The 26557-nt window shown below is 36.7% G+C and overlaps 1 protein-coding gene across 1 annotated transcript in view; it reads left to right on the top strand.

The window, feature by feature from the left end:
* The window catches only part of gpat4 (glycerol-3-phosphate acyltransferase 4), a 79854-nt gene that overhangs the window by 15690 nt on the left and 37607 nt on the right, over positions 1-26557 (top strand). Inside the window, exons 3-4 of the mRNA XM_028799050.2 lie at positions 2614-2683; positions 6602-6899. Coding sequence (XP_028654883.1) covers positions 2614-2683; positions 6602-6899 — 368 coding nt within the window. The remainder of the gene's footprint in view (positions 1-2613; positions 2684-6601; positions 6900-26557) is intronic.

Raw genomic sequence — 26557 nt, 5'->3', positions numbered from 1 at the left:
GGCTTTGGGTGATGTGTCATGGGTTCTGTACGAAAACACTTTATTACTTAACAAATGAACAGACAGTATTTGAGTTGTGGTTCTGATCTATGTTGACCATTTCCTTTAAGCTGTCTTTGTATTATTTTGGTTGGTACTATTTATGATGAACATTTTGTATGTCATCAGTACTTGATCTTTCACAGGATTTTGTTTTCTATCAATTTGAATTCATTTGTTCCTTTTAGTTTTAATCCAAGTACAAATCTGTCATGTCATTTTCTGAACCACTTATTCAATTACAGGGTTGTATATCTTTGCAGCATCGGGTACAGGGCTGGAACAAAATCTCTGGCGCAAACCTTTCCCAGGGCACACCCATCCACACATGTTTACATGAAAAGGAAAAGTCAGTAAAGCACATTTCATTCTCTGACCTTTAAATTCTCCTTTAAAGTGTTATGCCTAATTTTATAGTGTAACAGGATACAGTCTGATTTAAGCTATTTGTAATCCAAGACTAATAAATTACATTTTAAAACAGTTGTGGTCAAGGTTCCTGGTTCATTCATTTAATCTTGTATTTGTGATGACTTGTAAATTCTTGAAACTGACAGAATTTTTCAAAATTTTAAACTTGCATTTTATGGCTATTATTTCTATTCTGCATAGTCAGCACAAATTTCTAGAAACTATTTCAGAGCATAATCATTGACAATAAAAACTGAAAGGCTGTTCTCTTCAGTAATATCTACTTTTTTCATACTAAACACATCCTACAACTTTCTGTGATTACCAGCGCACATAAGAGAAGTGATTGCACTAAGAATATTAAAACGATTTTATAACTTAAACTGGGATTTTTGTTTACTACTTAGTATAACCATCCTGGATAAATAGATTCTCATAATGTTTAAACTGCATACAATGCACTTGACTGTTAATAAACTTAGGTCATCTTTGTATGTGTCTTGGCTGAGCTCCTAGTTTAATGTTTTCCATAGTATACTTGATTTGGTGGCTTCCTATCTTGCCCAAATAGGTTATAGCCTTTGTGACTCTGAACTGGAATAAGAGGGCTAAAAAAAAATTGTTTTAGATTTGGGCTTGGAGGAGATTCATAGATTTAAGTTTTAATTTATACATGTTCAATTATTTGTGTGTGTGCTTTGGTATTTCTCTCTCTCCCCCCCAAATAATCATTTATTACCATTTTTAGTGTATTCTGTCATATTATGCCTTGTGTACAGAATGTATATGTACTTTGTATGAATAAAGCAGTGGTCTCCAATTCTGGTCCTGTTGGGCCGCAGTGGCTTCAGATTTTCATTCTAACCCTTAATTGGTGACCAGTTTTTGCTGCTAATGAACTCCTTTTCCTTTCATTTTAATTGACTTGTTTTTTAAGGTTTGTTCCCATGAATTTCTTCATCGTTCCACTTAATTGTTTCATTTCTTTCCTTAAGTTGCATCCAAACAGAAATGAAACATGAAGTGAGTGAGCCAACAGGAGACCAACTAAGTCGGGGCCTCAAACTCCAACCATTTGCTTAATCAGTCACAGTCTGCTGGTTATGTTTTGGCTCATTTTGTATCTCATTATTGTTTGACTGCTAATTAAGAAAAAAAGAAACCATTAAGGGGTCTGAGTCTTCAAGAGTAGGTCAAATAAGTTTTATTCAAAAGAAGTTAATTAGCAGCAAAAACAGGCCACTAATTAAGAAAAGGGTTAGAATGAAAACCTGTAGCCACTGTGGCCCTCCAGGACCAGAGTTTGAGACCACTGGAATAAAGCAGACTCTTCAAGTTGAGCTGGTTTGTTGTGTGGTGGGTGTGGCAACATGCTGTCTCAGGACATGCTCCCAATCTCTCTCTCTCTCTCTAGAATAGCAGGCTGTATCAACAATGAAAGCAAATACTGTGTGTTGTGACTGTTTGTCTATCATAGATAATGCATGGTGATATCTTAAAACATCTTACACAGAAGAAGGGACACACCCCAAATGAGCTGTTTCAACTTTGCTTTCATTGTCTTCATAGCTGAAGTGACACTCATTTTTATCTTGTTCTTTTAGGCATCAATATGTTGCATATTTTACAAAAAATTTATAACTATATGTAATTTTTTTTTTTTTATAATCATTCTTTACAGTGCATAAAAAACTGTTTTGTTTTTTCTTTTCTAGTTATCTTCCATAATACCTGTGGGTTTCACATTCTTATCTTTTCATATATAGAAAATATATGAAAATAATGCACTTTTACACCAGATGGTTGTACAAGTGGCACTTAATTTTTTTTTCTGTGCGGTAATTTTAAACTCAAGCCAATATTATTTTTAATATTGTACTATGCAATATTACTAATATTGTACTAAGCCCTTGTCAGTTAAAATTTTTTGTTGATTAACTTTGCATTAGATATGGTAATCCTGCTTTCTTTACAGAGTTATAGGCGATGATTTTGTATGTGCTGTGTATGTAACAATTCTAAATTGTTGAACTTGTTTTGCATATTTGACCTTTGTTGGTTGCTTTTCCCACTATCCAACTAAACCTAAGCATATATTAGTAAATCTTGTTTTTAATGCTCCAGTTTTTGAAATGATTTATTGTCTTATGTGTTTGTTTTTAGTGGGCAACTCTACGAATTCAAAGAGGAGTCATAGAGAAGAATCATCATTTGTACAAACCCTATACCAATGGTAATTACCTTAAGTTCACTCTTCTTGGCTTGTCCAATGTCAGTGACTGCAACCTCTTTACTTAAAAGGCCATGTTGTGATACAGATAACTATGATGTATTCCAGAAAAAGATTTCAGAATATCAGTCTGCAGTATTTTATTGTGTAATAAAATTATAATGAAAAATTATAATGTATTGAATAATTCACGGGATAAGTTGCAGGATTCATGACACAGATGGCTGATCTTGTTTAATGAATAACACATTTAGGTAAATGGTTAATGAATGTAACAGAATAGAACACTATTGTGACTGTTACATTTTACCTATGTTTGTGTCCCCTTCAACTGCTTTCTTAGAGTTTTGGAGAGGTTTAACATTAGACTTAAAGTATTTGAGCTCAGGTTAATCTTTGGGGATAGCCTGGTACTGTATATTAAAACCTAATAGTGCCTTCTCAGTTCTTGCTGCCTTTTCATAAATGTAACGTTTTATAAATGTTCACTGAAGTAAATCATGAGAAACTATATTCGGTCATCAGTCCGCTCATATGAACATTAGAGTATCTTAGTTTACTAGTTAATGAATAATGGCAAAATAAAACCCATAAAGATTCAGCATTGGTTATTTGATATATAAGAAATCCTGTCCATGATGTCTGATTTATATTGTCTATTTTAATTATTAGAATATTATTAGTATTTTGATTAAAATTGTTCAGTAAAATAACATCAGTTCTGTGAAAACCTTGATACTGTTTTAAATTTAATCCCTTAATTAGAAGTATCGGTAGGTAATTATAATTTGATTAGTCAGAAATTGAATTGCAGATACAGTTAGTTCCATAAATGTTTGGACAGATAACTTTTTTTTTATAATTTTGGTTCTGTACATTACCACAATGTCTTTTAAATGAAACAACTCAGACGTAGTTGAAGTGCAGACTTTCAGCTTTAATTCAGTGGGGTGAACAAAATAATTGCATAAAAATGTGAGGCAACTAAAGTATTTTTTTAACACAACCCCTTCATTTCAGGGGCTCAAAAGTAATTGGACAAATTAAATAACTGGAAATAAAATGTTCATTTCTAATACTTGGTTGAAAACCCTTTGCTGGCAATGACAGCCTGAAGTCTTGAACTCATGGACATCACCAGATGCTGGGTTTCCTCCTTTTTAATGCTCTGCCAGGCCTTTACTGCAGCGGCTTTCAGTTGCTGTTTGTTTGTGGGCCTTTCTGTCTGAAGTTTAGTCTTCAAGTGAAATGCATGCTCAGTTGGGTTAAGATCAGGTGACTGACTTGGCCATTCAAGAATTTTCCACTTTTTTGCTTTAATAAACCCCTGGGTTGCTTTGGCTGTATGTTTTGGGTCATTGTCCATCTGTGTATCATGAAACGCCGCCCAATCAATTTGACTGCATTTAGCTGGATTTCAGCAGACAGTATGTCTCTGAACACCTCAGAATTCATTCGGCTGCTTCAGTCCTGTGTCACATCATCAATAAACACTAGTGTCCCAGTGCCACTGGCAGCCATGCACACCCAAGCCATCACACTGCCTCCACCGTGTTTTACTGATGATGTGGTATGCTTTGGATAATGAGCTGTTCCACGCCTTCTCCATACTTTTTTCTTGCTATCATTCTGGTAGAGGTTGATCTTGGTTTCATCTGTCCAAAGAATGTTTTTCCAGAACTGTGCTGGCTTTTTTAGATGTTCTTTAGCAAAGTCCAATCTAGCCTTTCTATTCTTGAGGCTTATGAGTGGCTTGCACCTTGCAGTGCACCCTCTGTATTTATTTTCATGCAGACTTGGATATCGATACGCCTACCCCCTGGAGAGTGTTGTTCACTTGGTTGGCTGTTGTGAAGGGGTTTCTCTTTACCTTGGAAATGATTCTGCGATCATCCACCACTGTTGTCTTCCGTGGATGTCCAGGTCTTTTTGCGTTGCTGAGTTCACCAGTGCTTGCTTTCTTTCTTAGGATGTACCAAACTGTAGATTTTGCCACTCGTAATATTGTAGCAATTTCTCGGATAGGTTTTTCTGTTATCGCAGCTTAAGGATGGCTTCTTTCACCTGCATGGAGAGCTCCTTTGACCGCATGTTGTCTGTTCACAGCAAAATCTTCCACATGCAAGTACCACACCTCAAATCAACTCCAGGCCTTTTATCTGCTTAATTGATAATGACATAACGACAGACTTGCCCACACCTGCCCATGAAATAGCCTTTGAGTCAATTGTCCAATTACGTTTGAGCCCCTGAAATGAAGGGATTGTGTTAAAAAAAATGCTTTAGTTGCCTCACATTTTTATGCAATCGTTTTGTTCACCCCACTGAATTAAAGCTGAAAGTCTGCACTTCAACTGCATCTGAGTTGTTTCATTTCAGATTCATTGTGGTAATGTACAGAACCAAAATTAGAAAAAGTTGTCTCTGTCCAAATATTTATGGACCTAACTGTATATGCAGTTTAGTTTGCAATTACAGATGGCTGTAATTTAAATGTATCTAGTTAGCATTGTAATTGCAGGTATCTAATTAGGTTTTTGACATATTTACACACTTTAAAGACATTTATATATTTAAAATTTTCACAAGTGAAAGTACAATTGCAGATGCTCCATTGAAATCATATGTAAACATCCCTGTTTTCACTAGCTAAGATGCATTTACAGTCTTCTGTAATTCCACTTTTGAATGGTAAAAATAAAAAATGTAAATATCAAAATAGGATCTTGCATAAATATCAGAATTATCCCACAACAGTTAATGTTAAAACAATGTCCACTGTTAACTTCACAGTTAGTTTAAGAAATGGCTTGTGTGTGTGTGGTGTTTTACTGTTGTGAATTTTAAGCTCAGTCAGAACAGGTGTTTTGATAATCAAGATTTTTTTTGTTTGGTTTGATATTTGTCAGATGTGTTTGTGATTTATGGAATGAATCTGTACCTCACTTTACCTTGCATAAAAGCACTGAAAAATTCATCTTCTCTTAATATCTATTGTGAAATTAAAGGACATAAGCAGTCTAACCTCTTGAATAACAAAGCTCTGTTAGTAGATAGCATCATTGTAAATGCTCCATCTGTCACTTCAAGGTATTAAGTTATTGATGATTTTTTTATATATAATAGCTCTAAACTGCTTTTCCAAAGACCTGCGTCTTCATTGTGCATCATTTTTATTATAGCTCTACCCCCCCTAATGTGCCTACTCTTCAAAATCTATCTTCTCACCCATTTATACTCTTTATGAATGAACGGTAGCATCCTATGCCATAGTACTTTCAAAACACCTTTGCTTATTCTGAAAATCCTATTAATCAGTACTCCCAGAATCAACTAGTACATAGACTTCCTATCCCTGTTATTGGCATATGATAGGGTTCATCTCCTGATCTTTTCCATCACCCCTGCAAACAGTGTTCTGTTGATACTTTCTTGTGTATGTTATGATACTTCCCACCTTTTCTCTTGTTCTGGAATGAGGTCTGCAACTGTCTTTTCCTTTTTTAAAATATTATTGACACCGATTGATAGAAATTAGCTTAATGGGAATATACTTGTTATTTTTGAAAATATTGAATAAACCATAATTTCCTACTTTAAAAAGTCCCTTTCCTTTTTTTATTAGCTTTTATGAAATTAGACATTGGGCTGTTTCCCGTTGAGTGTACCTTTCCAGTAACTTGCAGTCTAGTTTGTGTAACTTTGTTAAATGTTTCCAAATACTTTTCTAAAACAAAAGACAAAATATACTACATTGATTTAATCTTTACAGTATTATCCAAGCCTTCGGAATCCCAGCTAATTTTTCCATCAGTATATTATTGAGTTTATTCTAAAGTATCATGTGTTTGAATAAAAGAGAAATCAAGTATCATCTGTTTGTTATTTCTAAAACATGCTTATTCCTTTTTGTATTTAAAGGTATCATTGCCAAAGAGCCAACATCCCTGGAGGAAGAAATCAAAGAGATTCGACGAAGTGGCAGCAACAAAGACCTTGGTAGCCCTGAATTTGAAATGTCTGATATCTTTTATTTTTGCCGTAAGGGAGTAGAAACAATTATGGATGATGAGGTGACCAAGCGTTTTTCTGGAGAAGAACTGGAGTCCTGGAACCTGTTGACACGTAGCAACTACAACTTCCAATATATTAGCCTTCGACTCACTGTGCTATGGGGGTTTGGTGTTCTGATTCGATACGGATTCTTGTTGCCATTGAGGTTAGTCCTAATTTTCAGTTGTTTGAGTATTGAAATGTAAGGGATTGTTTTAAAACTGCAAAACATGTCAAATCTTTTTTTACTGCATGCAATTAGATTTACACGTATTTCATTAAGGATTTGGACAGTGATACGATCTTTCTAATTTTGGCACTGCATGCTTCTTGAGACAACTAAGATGGGGGTTGGGAGTTAGAACCGTGGCTGCTAGTGTCTCCGCCAACTGAGCGAGCAATGGGTGAGCTGGGGAGATGAAGAGGGTGTTTCTCTGGGCTCATGTGTTGGAGCAGGAAGGACCCGATGTCTGTTGGTTTTACTCCTGTTGTAGTATGGATTTTAACTTCACGGACTGACACTTTTTTTTTTTTTTTGGATTATTTATTCCTTGAAGAGAGCACTGCACTTTGATTTGAACACTGTTTTGTTTTGACTCTTTTTAATATAAGCACTGAGCACCTGTTACACTGGGTGTCCTCATCTGCCTAGCTCATCCCGGTCATGACTGTTGATGGTATTGGGTTCAAGAGGCTCCCAAGGCAGAAGTGGGAGCATGGAACTGACCTGCACTGTTACAAATGAGGGAACTTTTACATCCTGGTTATGGAACAGCTTGTCAGTCAAATGTGCTATGCAGAAAAATTGCAGTCATTCCTAAACAGCTCATACAATGTTTTTGGCAAAACCCGTAAATTAAAGCTGAAAGTGTACGCTTCAATCACATGTTTGTTTTATTTCAAATCCATTGTGGTGGTGTACAGAGCCAAAATTATTAAAATTGTGTCACTGTCCAAGTACTCGTGGACCTGTTACATTTTATTCAGCTGTTAATAATAGTAGTGACCATACATGGCCCTTCAGTAACTGTATATTTTTACATGTTAAAACTGTAAATGTTCAAATTTCAATGAGATGTTCTTTTTGATTCAGTTTCCAGGTTTACAAATTAATTCTGTACTCACAAATAACTTATACTTTATCATTTGGGCTTTTTGATAGGTATTATCAGTTTATATTCATTTAAAAGCTATAACACTTCCACTTAAGATATAAAGATTATTTATATACTCAAGATGTTGGACCTAAACTGTACAAACCTCCTTGTTAAAGACCACGTGGACTCTTTGCAGTATGCCTATCAAACCAATATTAGAGTTGAAGATGCAATCATCTATTTACTCTGCAAGGCTTAATCCCATCTTGACAAAGCTGGCAGCACTATAATGATTTCTCTAGTCTATTCAGTACTCTCTAGTCATCCATGTTAATCGGTGGGCTTAGAGATTTGCAGGTGGATGAGTCTATGATGTCTGGACAATGAACTATCTGTCCAGCAGACTGTAGTTTGTGAGGATTAAGGACTGTGTCTCAGATGTGTTTGTGAGCAGTACTGGATCACCACAAGGAACTGTTGTGTCCCCTTTTATGTTCACGCTGTACACCTAGGACTATAAATGTAAAACCACCTATTCATGTCACTTGAAGAAATTCTCTGATGATTGAGCAGTAGTGCGGTGTACTTGACAGTCGGGCTGCAATAGAGTATAGGAGTCAGGTAGAGAACATTGTTTCTTAGTACAAAAAATTGTCTGCAAGTCAACATAAGCTAAATAAAGGAACTGATTGGGCTCCTTGGTATGGTGGAAGAGTCAACAGTCCGCAGGGAGTGGATGGTACCACAGAGAAACTATAGGAGAAAGGGCACAGAAGATTCTTTTTTCTTAAGAGATTGTGTTTCTAATGTAGGTTGTGTTCTGTAACTCTGTGATGACCAGTGCGAATTTCTATGCTGAGGTATTGGCCAGTAACATCACTTTAAGAAAGGCCCACAAAATCAACAAGTTAATTAAGAAGGCAGGCTTAGTTATGGGATTCGTTCTCAACCCATGGAGATAGTAGTTGATAAGAGAATTCCCTGTGTAGAGAGCACTTTGAGTATTGAGAAAAGTATTGCATAAATGTAAAGAATTATTATAAAAGACAAAAGCTAATTGTCGTAATGACTTTAGCCAAGCATTTATTCAATAGAAATATGCTACTGGGGATCCTTTATACCTACGTCAGTATGCATTTATAATACCTCACTGTGACTGCTTTCTTATCTTCAACCAAGTCTGAAGTTTTTATTCTTTTTTTGAAATTCTTGTATGTGTGTTTGACAGGTATGGTGGTTATTTTGTGTATGTTTCTGTATTTCCTGAGGTACTGTAAAAGCTAAATTTTACCCCCTCGGGACAAAAAAGTTTCTGTCTGTCTATAATTTGTTGGTCATTTTTCCATGCCTTTTAAATGTATTTAATTTTTTTTAAACAAATAACCAAGTTATCAACCATTTTTGTAAATATATTTACATAGCATGAATGAGCAGTAAGGCCTCTTAATTCACATCGCACTAAGAAAAATGGTTTGGCTTCAGATATTTCTTGCACCGAAATACTGCTCAAAGTGTTGCTTTGGACATAAGATGAACCATTTCTCTCAGTCCTAGATGTACTTAATTCAAGAACGATTCTGTATAGCTTTAAATGTTGCATGGTTTCATTGCAACTAATCTTTTAATCAGGGATTGGTTTGTGTGTGAGCTTTATGTTGTTAAATAAGTGTTTACTAGAGTGCTGTATATTCTGTGCATTATTTAGAAAAACGGCTTTTCATAGTAGTACGTTTTATGCTCTTGTCTGGTGCTCACTATAATAAGTGTGTGTGCAAACAGTTAACCTGTGATTACAGCCCACGTTTACGTACTGTGATGTCTATGTTGTTTGCTATAATTTTCACCTTCACATCATTATACAGATAACAATGATTCTTCCAAGGAGCAGAATTGCAATTGAATTTTTTATTTATTTATTTTTAATTCCTTGCTTTTGACTAAAGACATTTTCATTTGCCTTTGTGATTAGTTTTAGTCATATGGTAATGGCACCCAATACACAATGCAAGGCAATATTTTGCATTGGCAATATGTTGTTTTGCAGAGTTTGATACAATATTTTGTCTCATATCTAAATTGTATTGTTTAAATTGGAAAGTTTGTAGCAATTTGCTTCCCAAATGTTTTTTAAAAGAATGGAACAGATTGCTTTCATTCAGCAATGTGATGTTTTTCACCATTTTTTAAATACACAGCAAATACAATAAATGACTGAATCATTAAGGTTTAGTGAATGAACTTTTTTAATAGTTGTAATGTTTGTTTAAAATAAATAAAGGCTATTCCTTAGCATCATGGAACATCTATTCTAGAGCACTTTGAAGAAAGAAAAAAAAAAACAAATATAAAAAATAATCCACCCTTGTTGTGCTATGAAAATGGCTGAACGTTAACAATAAAGATCACAAAAACCCATGCATTTAACAAGAATGATCACAGCCAAAAATATGTTTATTACAAACATAGACAAAGTTGGAGCAGGTGATGACATAAGGGAGGGAGCAAAAAAAACGAAAAAGTAATTTGCCACCTAATTAAAAAAAAAACAAAACACACACAACAAGTACATTTCCCCAAATTCGGAAACTTGCAAAAAAGTTCCTGTGCATCCCCAACTCAAGCAGCCCTTCTGAGAGGGTTTTCAGCACCAGAGGAAATGTTGTAACATGTAAACGTGCTGCTCTGAAACCAGATTCCATGGACAGATTATTGTTTGTTTCATACAACTTAGTTTCCTCAGTTGAATTTTACAGTTTTATTTTTTTTCTGATATTTTTGTGCAATAATGGACAGGACTTAAAGTTAGTAATTTGTTTAAAAAGGTATAGGTTTGTTTCTTTTTATCTTTGTGCAATATATGACAGCTTGTTTACAGAAACTACAGGTGTTTTTTTTTTTTGTTTTTTTTTCTCATGGGCAATATTTTCCAGAACTTTGGATTTTTACACTATGGTACAGTATGTTAGATTTTTGTTCTTGTTTCATCTTGCAGCAGAGCAGTTTGTTTATCTAGACTGTAATGTTCAGTGCCCTGCAGCTCAATTATAATTGGTATTTATTCCCTTTAGATTCATATCATGTTTACATTCAGGGTACGTTCCTGTTTAAAATGCTCTCATTATAATAGTTTTGTTGGTCTTCGTGCAGTTTTTGTGTAAATCCTGTAGGCCACTTTGAAATGGTTTACTCATACTTACACAGTTTGATTTCAGTAATACTTTGAGTGGTGATTTTTTTAATGTTTTTGTGTTATTTTACTTCAGTTTTAAGTAAATAAATAAGATCTGTTTTCCTTAACTGTTGTTTCCATTAATCTGATTAGTAAGCTACATTTCATATTTTATTAACAAGACCAAGCTAGAACAATAATACTTTTACAAACATGGTTTTAAATATTGCAAAATGTTGTCTAAATTTTGTTATTAAAATCCCAGAAAATATCAAGATGAAATTTTTTCACCATTATCGCACACCCCTAGTTCAAAGCTATATGTGAGCAGGGCTGCATGGAATAAAAACCTAAATATGCAAATAGCCCTTTGGATTGTCTTTCAATTGCTTGAAAAGCTCCTTGGCTGTCCTTGATCTACTTATTGCAGTGCTCTCATGTGACACAGCATCTTTGTTGCTGAACGTAGCTTGCTTTCAGTATAGAACCAGTTCCACCAAATGAGAGAGTGAAATTATACCACGAAGACCCCAGGAGGAAATAAGTAAATATATGCTCTAAGAATGACGCTATATAGCGCCTGACCCAACACAGATTGGACACGGGAGGCACGTGTAAAAACAAACAAGTTTTTATTTTTCTTCAGCTGGAGGGCACATCTTCCCCGTAATCCCTCCAGTCACAACACCATCCCAAGCACAAATAAACACAAAGCACACTCTCTTCTCTTCCACCACCACTCCTCCTCCTCAGCAAGCTTCGTCCTCCTCCTCCCGACTCTGGCCCCTGAGTGGTGGTTGCTGGCCCCCTTTTATCAGGCACCCGGAAGTGCTCCAGGTAATTGATTGCTGACATCTGGCTGCACTTCCGGGTAAGGTGAAACCAGTGCCCAAAAGGGGCCAGCCGCTTCTGTTGCAGCACCCCCTTTTGGCGCCTGCGGGACCCCACAGAGCTGCACAGAACTTCCACTCCCATGAAGCCCTGGGAGAGTCCGAGGCACTGCTGCAACCCTGGGATGCTGCCATCTAGAGTCCAGGGGGAGATACTGGGCTTCCCACCCTTGTCCCCCTGGCAGATGTGGTGGAGGGGTGTCCCGGCCAGGCATGGACCCCGGCCATCTGTCACAATGCTTTGTATAGTTTTAAAATATAAAGATAAAATTAAGTGAAAAATAAGTTAATATGGATGACTCCAAAGTCCTTTATTTTAGTCTAACACTTGGTTGTAATGTCTGCATTAGTTATCTGTTTCATATCCCCAAAAGATGTGTCTTTGTGTTGACTGGTGACTTGAAATTACAGATGTGGTTTTTGCAGTGGACTTGACAAGCTGTCTACAGTTGTTTCCATTTTGTGTCCAGTGCTGCGGGCATAGATTCTGCTCCTCTGTGAATTGGACTAAGCAGATTGGAGTGTCTTACGTTATAACAGTGTATGAGAAGCTTTAATATGCTACATTCCTTGAGTTAATTTACTAATGCTCTCATGCAGTCTGTCTATATAAGAATCTTAATTTTTGTAAGCATTTTCTTGGCTTTTTGTGTTTCTGTGCAGCATGGACATATAGGGGAGAACAGCAAAAATTACACGTTCTCCCCCCCCCCCCCCCCCCCCCAGTATCAGTGAAAATGAGTAATGAGATTTGAAAAAATGAAACCAGTAGTAAATGTATGAAATTTTTTTTTTTTTGCTTAACTGTATAGGTTTTTTTTTTCTTTTCTGGAGGTAGAGACAGAAATGGCTATACAGTAATCCCTCACCTATCGCGGGGGTTACGTTCCAGAGCCCCCCGCGATAGGTGAAAATCCGCCAAGTAGCGACCTATATTTATTTTATTGTTTATACATATTTTAAGGCTTTATAAACCCTTCCCACACTCTTATAAACCTTTCTCACTCTCTTGTTAACCTTTCCCACGCTCTTATAAACACTTCCTATGCTCTTAAACACTTTCTACATTCTTAAACACCTCAGACCAACACTGCACACTGCACGCAGCGATCAGACGTCGATGTGTCTGCACTCGCTTTGTGAAGGGGGGCAGCTGAACTCACACTGAGCAGAAATGGACTTTGTGCTGCTTCTGCCAAAATGCCTGCTTGTCGCTCTGCGCGAGGAGTGTGTGGGTGTGTGAGAGCTGAACGCACCTTCGCTCAAACCCCCCCTCCCCGGAAGCGCAGTATGCTCCTGCCACTTCGCATTGTCAAGGGGGTGGGGAGCTGAATGAACGCTAAGGAGAAGTGGACTTTATGCTGGCTTTGTGCTGCTTGTCGCTCTGCGTGTCAATAATTTAAAAGCCTGTACATCACCAATTTTCCTGTCTCACTGTCTTGTCTTGCGTGAAGTTAAAATGTTTTATAATAGTGAGATGTTACTCATATCCTTAGCCCGACATCCACATATCATATGTGTTAACAAAGTGTGTTTTATAAGTTTACATGTGTTTAAAGCATGTGGGATGGGAATTTTAAGGCTTAAACTATAAAAATGTTTATTTATATGGTCTTTCTATATCGCGGATTTTCTCCTGTTGCTGATGGGTCTGGAACATAACTTCCGCGATAGGCGGGCAATCACTTGTATTTAAAAACCCGCGAAGTCGTGAATCCGCGAAAAGTGAACCGCGAAGTAGCGAGGGATTACTGTAGCACAAGAAAAGTCAAGTAAGACAAGGGCTTGCTGGGGAGGTAGGGATATACAGAAATATCTTTATCTTTCTGTCTCTCTTTCTGATGAAAAATTTTACTGATATATCTATCTTGAATCTGTGTCCTTTGATACAATTTTTAAAACAAAAGGCTCAAATGAATTCATCTTTCAGATCCTATTTCAGGATCCTGCCGTGGTACTGGATGCTGTGGTTCAGGAGGGCTATGGCTATAAGTTAATTTTAGCACATTAAGATTGTCAAATGTATTATTATAACTGTTCATTTAAATTTTTATATCAAAGGCTAGGTGGTGTTGAGGACATAAACAGTGCTCCTTAAACACTAGCAGCCTAATGTATATCACAGCATAACATTTCAAAGGACACAATGTTTGATTGCCTGGCAGCAAGTAAAAATGAAAAATATTTACAATGGTACAATGTGCAAGTTGTCTTCTCTTTAACTTTATAAAACTAGATATTAGTGCTGGGCAGTATGACCAAAATTCTATATCATGGTATTTTTCAAGATTGTACCGGTTTCACGGTATTCGACAGTATTTTTTTCCCATGCATGAGTTAATCACATTTTCCACTGCAATTACTGCAGTAGACTGGCTAAGAATAACCTATTCCACTGTCATGAGAATTGAACATTGTACAACAAAACATTTTAATGTGCACACAAGTATTAATACAGGTTTGCATGGCTCCATAAAGTGATAGTTTTCAAAGGGGGGGGGGGCACTAATGAAGAGAAGGAATCACACTGCATGACAGTTGCTGTCAAAATATAGAACCTTTTTATTGAACAAATTTTGCAAACCGCTTAAACTAAAACTTTGACAACAAATTGTCAACCATTCAAAGAGGCATTTAGTTGTATTGCAATGAACATGTCTTAGAAAAGGAATAAATGGCAAATATTTTTTGTAAACCAACTACACTTTGTTAATGTTAATAATCTCTGTCCACTGACATGTTAAAGTGACTTTTTAAACAACTTTACCATCATTAAACTGCATAATATATAAACTAATAAATAATAACAATAAAATAAATAATAGTGCAACTTCCAGTAATAATACTATTACATCAAAACTTCAAGCCCAGGTACATTACACAGTATTCACCAAACTAAAATAAAACAAGTGCAACTTGGAGATGACATCTTTACCAACTGAACCGTCATTAAGGCAAATTGCATTAATATAGACCTTGCTTCAAGCTAAGCTATATATATATATATATATATATATATATATATATAATAAAACTGCAACTTGCATTTATAATACTATTTGTTGTTTAGTGGGTCAAAAAAAACAAACAAAAAAAAAGGTCCGTTTTTAAATCCAGTTCCCCGTGTCTGTCTTCGTGGGCGCGATTGCTCGACCGCAGGGAGTTGATGAGGTGATTGGGGCGAGTCGCATCTGATCATTCTCAATTGCTTAGTGTGGTGTGTGAATAAGGCGCTGAGCCCACGGACGGAGATGTATATTTATGGGCCGGCAGGATGGGGGAAGGAAAAAAGAAAAGATAGAACACAAGGAGGTTAAAGAAGGGAAAAGGCAGTCATGGGAGACGATCCAGACACCAGGAAGGAGAAGGCAGCACGAGCTGGGGCTCCGTGAGGGAGTGCAGGCTTAGGCGATCTAGGGGCTGGTTCACACCACTGAGTAAGCGTGTGGAGTGGGGCGAGCGAAATGTAGGACCTCCAAATGGATCTGAGGAGTGACTGAGTGAGCACGAAGGAAGACGGGAGGTGTGCCGACCTCGGACGGTCTGGCTGCGCAGTGTGGCGGCAGCCAAAACGGGTTGGCAGAAAGCAGTTCGTGCTGCAAAGGCTCCGTCAGCAACGCCAGTGAAGGGTGAGCCGTGGAGACAGAAGGTGGTGTGCTGCGATCGGGCGAGGAGAGAGAATGCATTTTAATGGATATATTTATTATGGATTTTATCCCCACATTTCACTGACTTTATGGATTTGCTATTTATTTGGGTACTGTATTTTTCTGAACACTGTCCAACGGACACTTTTGGTTTTACTTTGACTGTTTTTAACAAAAGCACTTGAGCACTTTCCAACATCCCCTGGCTTCAATGAGATTTCTCAGCTCATCTCGGTCATAACTATTGACGGTGTTGGTTCAGCAGACTCCCATGTGGGAAGAGGGAGTCTGTAGGGGACTGGCACCGTCACAGTATTACACAGTAACCAGATACATTACACAGTATTGAAAAAATAAAATAAAACAAGTACAACTTGGCTTGCAGTATTATCCAGTAGTATAGAAACAGTATTCATACATACATAATGCTCCACATCCGACCTTTTAAAACCAAAGTATCTACAGATAACAGACACAGCACCTTTTTTCGTCAAAAGTTCTTCTGTGTTATCATGTTCAACTTTATCGTCTGCTACAGCTTCAGTTTCAGAATGTTCCCTCTCCATTTTCACCGCTCAATACCTCCACTAACACATGTACTCTGTTGGATGCATAGTTTGCGGGGCACCAGTGAAAAAGGTCCCCCTTAAACAGTTTCCCGCTGCGTCACGTTCCGAATGTTGTTTAGGCTATTTAAACCGGTGTTCCGGTATAAGAAAAATCCATATCATAACAAAAATAAAAAACGGTTTTTGGTATGAACCGGTGTACCGCCCAGCACTACTAGATATAATGAGTAAAGGGCACTTTTGAAAACACACTGCCTGGCACCAACCCTGAAGCCTGGAATTTGAAATGCATGCCATCAGTTGTTCATTTACTGATAAATCAGTCACTGTCTTCCGAGCAAGCATAAATCTTTGCTGCTTAGACAATGCGTAATAATCTGTAACTGCAGTCCCCAATTCAATTCAATTCAATTCAATTCAGTTCAGTTTTTTTTTTTTTTGTAAAATGCTTTTCACTGGGTGCAAGTAGAGAGTGGTGTGACAAGTTCAAAACCAGAGGCAAATGCAAACATTACCAATTACTAAATGTATAATGACTACACTTAAATACACAGGTTTAAATTATAGATGGGAGAAGATGTAGACACATAACTTTTTGGGATTAGTGTAAATGTTTGTTATAATTTAATTATTTAAAAATGTAGATTCTGTATTAAAGGTGAGATTAACAGAGGTTAATCAGAATTTTAATGTTGTTCTGCATGTTTTAAACGTGGCATGGATTTGGGCATGAAAATATGCATACTGCACATTTCTATACAATTTACCTTTAAAAATCTCTAGCCTCTTGTTAAAGTACATGTGAATGTGCCTTAAATCTCTCCTGGTTGCTGCCCTGAAGCAACAGTATAGAGAGAATGCTAATCAGCCTCATACATAAGCAATCATGATGCTGCAGAACTTTATTGGCTGGTAGATCAGCCTCGCTCCTAATGCTTTGAGACACTTGCATTCTAGGAATGTCACAAAAACTGGTACTAATTTGGTGCTAAGTTCCGAAAACTTAATGGTATCAGCTTTTTTACAGTATCACTTGTACCGAGAAAGTCTACTATACTCGTGTGTGACTGCAAGTAGACAATTACTCCATAAGACACAATAATACTTGCTAAAAACTGCATATAAAAATGGCTTCCTGTGGTAATGATACAGCACCACATTAATGCATATCGAAAAGAAAAACAGCTGAGGTCATGGTTGAAAATGCTTTTGTGTTTGCACATGAAAATTTTAGCATGCAATTGCAGGAATCAAATATTATTTGAAGAAAAAAAAAAACAAAACGCACACAAAGAATCAAGTTATTCCAACTTTTTTCTCCCTTTATGGTATTGATTCAGAAACAGTTTTTTTGAATGCTATAGCTGCATTTTTTTCCAAATTTGCCAAAGTTGTACAGCCTTTAGTTCACTTCATAGGATGATTCTACAGTCGTCTTGAGGCACATTAGGCAAATTAAAAACAATAGACACGTTAACACGTTACGCAGTCAGAAAACTGTATGCCATATCCTGTTCTATTTGCAATTATATCTGTCAGTCCATGCTAGCAGTAGGACTGTTTCCTCACATTCTTAAATTAACACTGTTTTTCAGATATAGCTAAGAAAGTTCTATTACATGTTAACTTACAAGGGGTAAAAGGGTATACCATATTCTAGGCAGCTATTTGAAACTGATGTTCTATAGAAATTAAGCAAACACTTGTATGAATTTACTTGCATGAATTTAACATTAAGCATTAGCTTTCTAAGATTGGCTCTTATACTTGAGAGAGAGAAATAACATCACTAATCAAGTGAGATTTAATTTTTGTTTAATTGTTCTTGTCACGTTTGTATGAGGAGATGAAATGGAGATAGTGTCCCAAACAGCCCCGATAAATGAATGGAGTCTTTGCATGTACAATACTGTACAGTACTTTCCCTCAAAATGAATGAATCATGGGTTAACCCAGGTCACGGACTGTAACGTTTGTCACTCTCATCTCGGCATGAAAGATGACTATTGATGACCTGGGTTCAAGAAAGAGTATGCCATCTATGGGCACCCTAGGCATTAGAGCGAAAATATTATCTCTGCTTTCATTTTCATTAATAGATAAGGTGAGAGTCTAACAAATACAGTGTATATGTGTGTGTAAGTATGTGTGTGTGTATGTGTGTATATGTGTGTGTATATATATATATATATATATATATATATATATATATATATATATATATATATATATATATATATATATAATAGAGGTGGGCGGTATGACCAAAATTCTATATCATATATAGAATAGGTATTTTTCTAAATTCTGCCGGTTTCACGGTATTAGACGGTATTTTTTTCCCCATGCATGAGTGGATGTTAACCACATTTTCCACTGCAATTACTGCAGTAGACTGGCTAAGAATAACCTATTCGACTGTTATGAGAATTGTACATCGTACAAAAAGACATTTTAATGTGCACACAAGTATTAATCCAGGTTTGCATGGCCCCATAAAGTGTTTTCAAGGGGGTGGTACTAAAGAGAAGGAATCACATTGCATGACAGATGCAGTCAAAATATAGAACCTTCTAATTGAACAAATTTTGCAAAAGCTTAAACTATGATTTTGACAACATATTTTCAACCATCCAAAGAGGTATTTAGACTTAGTAAAATATCCAGAGGTGTTTGTCAAAAGTTGGATTGCACTGAACACGTCTTAGAAAAGGAATAAATAGTAAATATTTTTTGTAAACCAACTACACTTTCTGTTAATGTTAACTATCTCTGTCCACTGACACGTTTAAGGGACTTTTTAAACAATTTTACCATCATTAAACTGCATAATATTTAAACTAATAAATAATAACAATAAAATACATAATAGTATTACTGATAGTTGCACCATTACTTCAAGGCTTCAAGCCCAGGTGCATAACACAGTATTCACCAAATTAAAATAAAATAAAACAAGTGCAACTTGGTGATGACATCTTACCAACTGTACCATCATTTAGGCAAACTGCATTAATATGGACATTGCTTCAAGCTAAGCTATTTACATAAATAATTAAACTGCAACTTGCATTTATAATGCTGTTTGTGGTATAGCCCTATGGAAGCGCATTAGGGCCACTGTGAAGAAAAAAAATATGGACACGGAAGAAAAAAACAAACTATATGTCGAGAATAAATTCGACATGTTGACTTTATTCTTGACATTTCCACTTTAATGTTGACGCTTATGTCAAGATTAAAGTCAACATTTCCACTTTATTTTCATAGTTTATTTTATAATTAAAGTAGAATGTTGTAAACTAAACTTCATCCTAAAATCAATGTTTAATTTACTAGATTTTCTCAAACCCCGTCATAAGTTAATGCAGCACATCAAATACTTTGTGTTAAGTGTTCCCCGACCCAGTCGTTAATCACTACGCATCTTAAACTGACTTCCTCCGCGCTAAGAGCAGGCGCCTGCAGCAATCACCGCACAGAATCCGTTCACTTCATGATATTCATGCTCTCTACCAAAACCCCAGTTCCTATATTTCCTTTTTCTTTCTCCACATTACCAATCACCACACGATAAACGTCTTTGTGAAATTAAAACTAGTTATTAACTTAGCCGACGGAGTGTTCAGAACTTAGAAAACGAACGAAGAAAAATATCTTCGTTATACATGTTTAATTATGGCATCCATTCAGAGTTGTGCCCATCTCTGAATGAGTCGCCAGCTCATTGCAGGATGAATTCAAGCAAAACATACACTAGCAAGTACAAAAACAAGTACAACTTGGCTTGCAGTATTATCCAGTAGTATAGAAACAGTATTTACACATTTGACCTTTTAAAACTAAAGTATCTCCAGGCGACGGATGTGACTCCTTTTTTTCGGCAAAAGTTCTTCTGTTGTTCATGTTCAACTTTATCATCGGCTTCAGTTTCGGAATGCTCTCTGTCCATTTTTCACATTTCACAGAACTTTAATTTATTTACACATTTATTTGTTTGTTTATTTATTTATTTATTTATTTAATTTTGTCCGAAATAGTCCTCCATATACCTATGCTACTGCCCACTATTTGGTGGTGTAGCAGTGAAAAAGAGCCCTAGTGCAACAAATCTGTGTTTAGCGGTGTAGCATTGAAAAAGGTCCCCACTTGAACAGTTTCCTGCTGCGCCACGTTCCGAACGTAGTTTAGGCAATTTAAACCGGTGTTGCAGTATAAGAAAAATCCATATCATAAAAAAAATAAAAAACGGTTTTCGGTATGAACCGGTATACCGCCCAGCACTAATATATAATATACTGTGTATATGTATATGTGTGTGTGTATATATATATATATATATATATATATATATATATATATATATATATATATATATATATATATATATATATATATATATATATATATATATATATATATATATATATATATATATATTATACAGTATATTTATATATATATATATATATATTATACAGTATATTTATATATATATATATATATATATATATATATATATATATGTACAATCAAATCTGTCCAACAACAATAATCAGTACTAATTATTTTGTGTAGTGGAAAAGCTACAAAATGTAGTTTATTCATTCCTTGAAGGACTACAGTTTGCATCAAGAGCACAAAAACAGAGGCAAATAATTGGCAAATCATTAATGCGTAATCTGTCAGTCTCAGCCTTATGTAAAGATAAGATTTTTGATCTTGTTTGATCTTCAGTAAATAACTTACACATTTTAAAATGAACAGAGAGTATGGGAGGGGTAGCATTTAAAATCAGTCCTGGTACTGAACATTGGCTTTATCAACAAATGAAGAAAATTTCAATGTCCTTGGTAATCTCCCAAAACCAGACTATTTCTCATGCCTATTGGAACAAAATTGAACTAACTTTCTTTCCAGAAGAGAGATAGAAAGAGACGGAGAGAGGGAGGTATGATTAAGTAGGAAAAAACATTTTCTTTAAAAAAAAAATAACATGCATTAGTGAATTTTTTTTTTAGAGATTATTTCGGTATTAAACAAGACCGCAGGATTGTCCCGTAAAAGCGAGATTATTTTGCTACCATACTAGGATCTGTTTCAGAAAGAAGAGTAGTGTGGAATCTGATAAAAGTAAGTTAGGATTCATGAAAATCAGGCTAATCTATTCCAGAAAACCTGGATTTAGCCAAACCTTTGTTTCTGGAACAGAATTATGTGATCTGTGAGACCAAGAATGTGGATAACTACCTAATCCTGCAATCTTGAGCCTGTTGCAGAAAGATTTGTCAAAATCCCGCATAGTTACTGTGGCAAAGAGTGTTTTTGAAACTAACCTGCAAACAGCAGGTTTGACATGAGGGATTAACATTTTGAGGTCACAATAATTAAGGAGCAGAGCATCTAGTCAGGTTGTAAACGTTCTGTTACAAATGCTGATTGATCCCTGTTGCATCATTTGAGAAGCACCAAAAGATGACAAAAAGTTTAAAAAAAATTGTGCCCCTTCCTGAATGAACAATCGAAACAGAAGCACAATTCCTTCACCAAATTCTGCCTGAAAAATGTAATTGGACCCAAATAAGACATCCTGGTATGTCCAGGGAAGGGTCTGCATAATCGTTTCCTTTTTATATTTGAGGCTTTCATACATCTGAGCAAACGTTTTCTGTAAGTCTTCACAAGGTTTTCACACACTGTTGCTGGTATTTTGGCCTATTCCTCCATGCAGATCTCCTCTAGAGCAGTGATGTTTTGGGGCTGTCGCTGGGCAACACAGACTTTCAACTCCCTCCAAAGATTTTGTATGGGGTTGAGATCTGGAGACTGGCTAGGCCACTCCAGGACCTTGAAATGCTTCTTACGAAGCCACTCCTTCGTTACCCGGGCAGTGTGTTTGGGATCATTGTCATGCTGAAAGACCCAGCCAGGTTTCATCTTCAATGCCCTTGCTGATGGAAGGAGGTTTTCACTCAAAATCTGACGATATATGGCCCCATTCATTCTTTCCTTTACATGGTTCAGTCGTCCTGGTCCCTTTGCAGAAAAACAGCCCCAAAGCATGATGTTTCCAACCCCATTCTTTACAGTAGGTATGATGTTCTTTGGATGCAACTCAGCATTCTTTCTCCTCCAAACACGACAAATAGAGTTTTTTTCATCTGACCATATGACATTCTCCCAGTCCTCTTCTGGATCATCCAAATGCTCTCTAGCAAACTTCAGACGGGCCTGCACATGTACTGGCTTAAGCAGGGGGACACGTCTGGCACTGCAGGATTTGAGTCCCTGGCGGCGTAGTGTGTTACTGATGGTAGCCTTTGTTACTTTGGTCCCAGCTCTCTGCAGGTCATTCACTAGGTCCCCCCGTGTGGTTCTGGGATTTTTGCTCACCGTTCTTGTGATCATTTTGACCCCACGGGGTGAGATCTTGCGTGGAGCCCCAGATCGAGGGAGATTATCAGTGGTCTTGTATGTCTTCCATTTTCTAATAATTGCTCCCACAGTTGATTTCTTCACACCAAGCTGCTTACCTATTGCAGATTCAGTCTTCCCAGCCTGGTGCAGGTCTACAATTTTGTTTCTGGTGTCCTTTGACAGCTCTTTGGTCTTGGCCATAGTGGAGTTTTGAATGTGACTGTTTGAGGTTGTGGACAGGTGTCTTTTATATTGATAACGAGTTCAAACAGGTGCCATTAATACAGGTAATGAGTGGAGGACAGAGGAGCCTATTACAGAAGAAGTTACAGGTCTGTGAGAGCCAGAAATCTTGCTTGTTTGTAGGTGACCAAATACTTATTTTCCACCATAATTTGCAAATAAATTCTTTAAAAATCAGACAATGTGATTTTCTGAATTTTTTTTCTCATTTTGTCTCTCATAGTTGAGGTATACCTATGATGAAAATTACATGCCTCTCTCGTCTTTTTAAGTGGGAGAACTTGCATAATTGGTGGCTGACTAAATGCTTTTTTGCCCTACTGTATATGCTGATAATCTTCATGCACTGCCATCAGCACCTTTTGCTCTGCTGGCATGAAGGTTGTTCCCTTTGCTTCTCAGACTTGTAATCCATGGTTGATTGGCTGTTCAGTGCTCTACTAATATGCCTTTGTAAACCACATGAATACACATTAATCTGGATCAGTTTATCTGGGGTTTTGTGAACAGATTGAAATTTGGTGTTCTGGAACCGGGGAATCCACTGGTGCAAAATCACACCATAGCAATATGGAATTTGTTTTGAGCTCCAGGATTATCTAACCTTCCTTTCTGAAACAGACTCCTGGCCTGGTTGTTACAAGATAAATAAAACAGCAATGAAATGAGAAGCTTGATATTAACTGTAAACCATGTTGGTGAAAGCTTATTATGATTTTGGGGTGCTTTGTTATTTCAGGACTTGGGCAGTTTGCGGTCATTGAGTGAATCACAACTTCCAGAATACATTTTTTTTTCATTGAATTACTTACATTAAAAATTTTATTTCCCATCTTTTATGTTCAATGTAGTTTTTTAAATTACCATGCATAATGGACTTTTATTGTGTGTTTGTGTATGTTTTTTCTTACTAAAGGTAATTTCTATTGAAATAAGGACATTGTGTGGCCTTATCCTATGTATGATTTATTACTTTAACCTATAAACCACATCCTTAATATTTAATCCTAACAAAGTACAGCATGAAAGGAAAATAATTAGACTATGAAATTCATTTGTGTGCATTGCCTTTATGGTCTTAGACAAATGCGTCAGCTGTATAGACCTCTGTGGGGTTAAGGAGATTAGAGCTGTTAACCCAGATCTTTAACCTGAATTGACTTAAGTTTAAAGAGAAGGTCATGAAAAAGGAAGAATGCCAATTAAATAATATATTGCATGCAAATAACCTTTGTTATCCTGATAGAGCAAAGTGTTTTGAAAGTAAATTAAAAGTTAAATCCCGTGTAGTACATGGGGGAGTTTTGCATTATAAAAATTTAGGAGAATCACGTATTGGGAGCAGTGCACAAAATGAAGAAGGCTCATTTTGTTCTTTCATCTCATCTCATTTTTAGTCTGCTTTGTCTTACAAAGTTCACATTAGCAACACACTAAATTGGGCCGACTGGCGTTCCTTCTCCATAGCAACTATTTTTAAATTGTCATCTTCATCTGGTAAATCTCCAATGGTGAGCTTCCTACTAACGTCCAAGACATTTTCATTTTTTTTTTTTAAACCAGTCTATAGTAGAATGGTCTCTCTTCCAATGTCCTTCAGGGTTGTCAATCTTAACCTCAGCCCAAAAGTTAAGTGACAGTAAAGTATTTTGGCAACTTGCAAACTATTTTTTTTTTTCATTTATACTGCAGTCCTCATGATCATTGGTTAAATTGTAGTTTAGACTTCACTTACATTTTATTACAGCCAGCACCACTGTTTCCTTTGCAACTTTATCATCACTTGTCACTAAGAACCCAAGCAGAAGCTCTTCTTGTCTTTGTCTTTAAACAATAATCCAGTCATCCCTGGGACATGCCTATGATGTCAGCATTTCTTTGTGATGATCATCACCCCATCCAATTAACACTAGAATTACCAGTCTACGAAAAAACTTGTAGATCCGGCCCACCTTAAAACCATTCACACCTCTCAGCCAGCGTCCTTTGTCCTCTAAATGTGCCGATAAAAACAAGCTGCAAGCTGCTGGCTATTCCATCCCCCCACTGACTTAGAACGTGCACGAGCATCTCCCAGCTCATGCCTTGATTGATTATCTGGGAGTGAAGTGGTGTTTTAGAGTGGAAATAATAGGTCGTTATTTGGAACACACGCATTTCATGTTTGCTCCATTTCTACAGTAATCTGTGTAAACACATTCTTAAAACAGAAACTTTTTCATATTATTTTAGTAATGTTACAAAATGTAGACATAAACTATAGAATGTGTGAAGCAGCACGAAGTCAATACAACAGCTTCCATGGCGTAGCGGTAAGATTTGCTGTTTCAGAGCGCTGCAGGCTTACTATCCCTCAGAGACCTGAGTTCGATTCTCTGTTGAGGAGAAAGTGTTCTTTTTCTTATTTTTTTTCTTTTTAACCTCAAACGGACACAAAATTTATAAATTGGTATGTACTGTCAGTTAATGAGATTGTTATTTTCATGTGGGATGCTCCTTTTAAAATATTTTTTAACAATTCAGACTGCAATTAACATGAACACGTGTCCTTATAACTGTTATTTTTAAGATCCATAGCACACAGACAGACAGAGCACTGCGTAATAGAGAGACAGACAGGCAGAAAAGTCACTAGATATATAAACAGGGAAGGCACATGTACTGAAAGAAAAAAAAAAGATCAACATGTGCGTTGATCCTGCTACACTGAATAAGCTCATGCGCTGCAACATCCCCCCCCAACCCGATCTGACTCTAAGTTGTAGAGGGGCTACATAGTTTATAGTGTTGTCAAATGTTAGTACTGCTCGCGTCTTATTTCCACTGTCCCGTTTGCTGTTTATGTGTGTGTCAGTGAATGATGATGGAAGGAGACCGCAACCCCAAACCTGGAAAACACCTGTTCACTATTAATCAATTACAGCCGTCACAGGACTATTTAAGCAATCAGGAGAGAAGAGAAGAGAAGGGAAGGAGAGAGCGGAGAGGAGAAAGGAGACCATTTTTTCAACCACGGATTCAACTTACGTGCTGTTTTTCACATCGCACTTTCGGACTGTCTTCCATCCCTCATCTGCAGAGACCCTGGGGTCGGGTCGTCATCCACTACATGCCGAGGTTGCTCCAATTGCCGGGAAAATGAAATGACTCATTTATCTCTAGTTCAGTCATCCGTATTCAGGACAGTTTTTATAACCGGACTCAAGTTCACGATCATTCATTCTGTATATCATTCATTGTTGTTGTTCGTTGTTTGTTATATGTTACAGGGGCAAGGGAGGGTTTGTTGTATTTATATATGGTGGTGTCACGCTATTGCTGAGGTGGAGGGATATTTATATATATTTTTTCTATTTATTTTGCATGTTTCATTTAATACAATCAATCAGTTTAATTTTACATATCTGCTTTTCTGTTGTGCTTATATTTACACCGTTGATTGTGGGGAAAAAGTTTAATTTGTTAGAGGTATGGCTTGATAGTTAGATTTAACCTCAGTAAATTATCCAGGCCACAGGTCTTGGAGGTGTAGCTGCCGGCTGGGTAAGGGGTCGGCCGTTACAAAGTAACAGCGCAAGTACAGATGCAAACCAAGTGTATGTGTACTGTATAATATTAACAAAAAGAGCAGCTTACTACTGAAAACAGCAAATATAGGAGTGAGTGGGGATCGAACTGGGGACTCTTGATCACACTTGGTTTGTGTCTGTACTTGCGCTGTTTCTTAGTCAGATCGGGGGGTGGGGATGTTCGAGCACGTGAGCTTATTCAGTGCTGCAGAATCAACACACA

The sequence above is a fragment of the Erpetoichthys calabaricus genome, chromosome 1 (genome assembly GCF_900747795.2).
Source record: "Erpetoichthys calabaricus chromosome 1, fErpCal1.3, whole genome shotgun sequence".
NCBI classification, from domain to species: domain Eukaryota; kingdom Metazoa; phylum Chordata; class Cladistia; order Polypteriformes; family Polypteridae; genus Erpetoichthys; species Erpetoichthys calabaricus.
The sequence above is the reverse complement of the archived record's forward strand: the minus strand, read 5'-3'. Positions and strand labels throughout refer to the sequence as shown.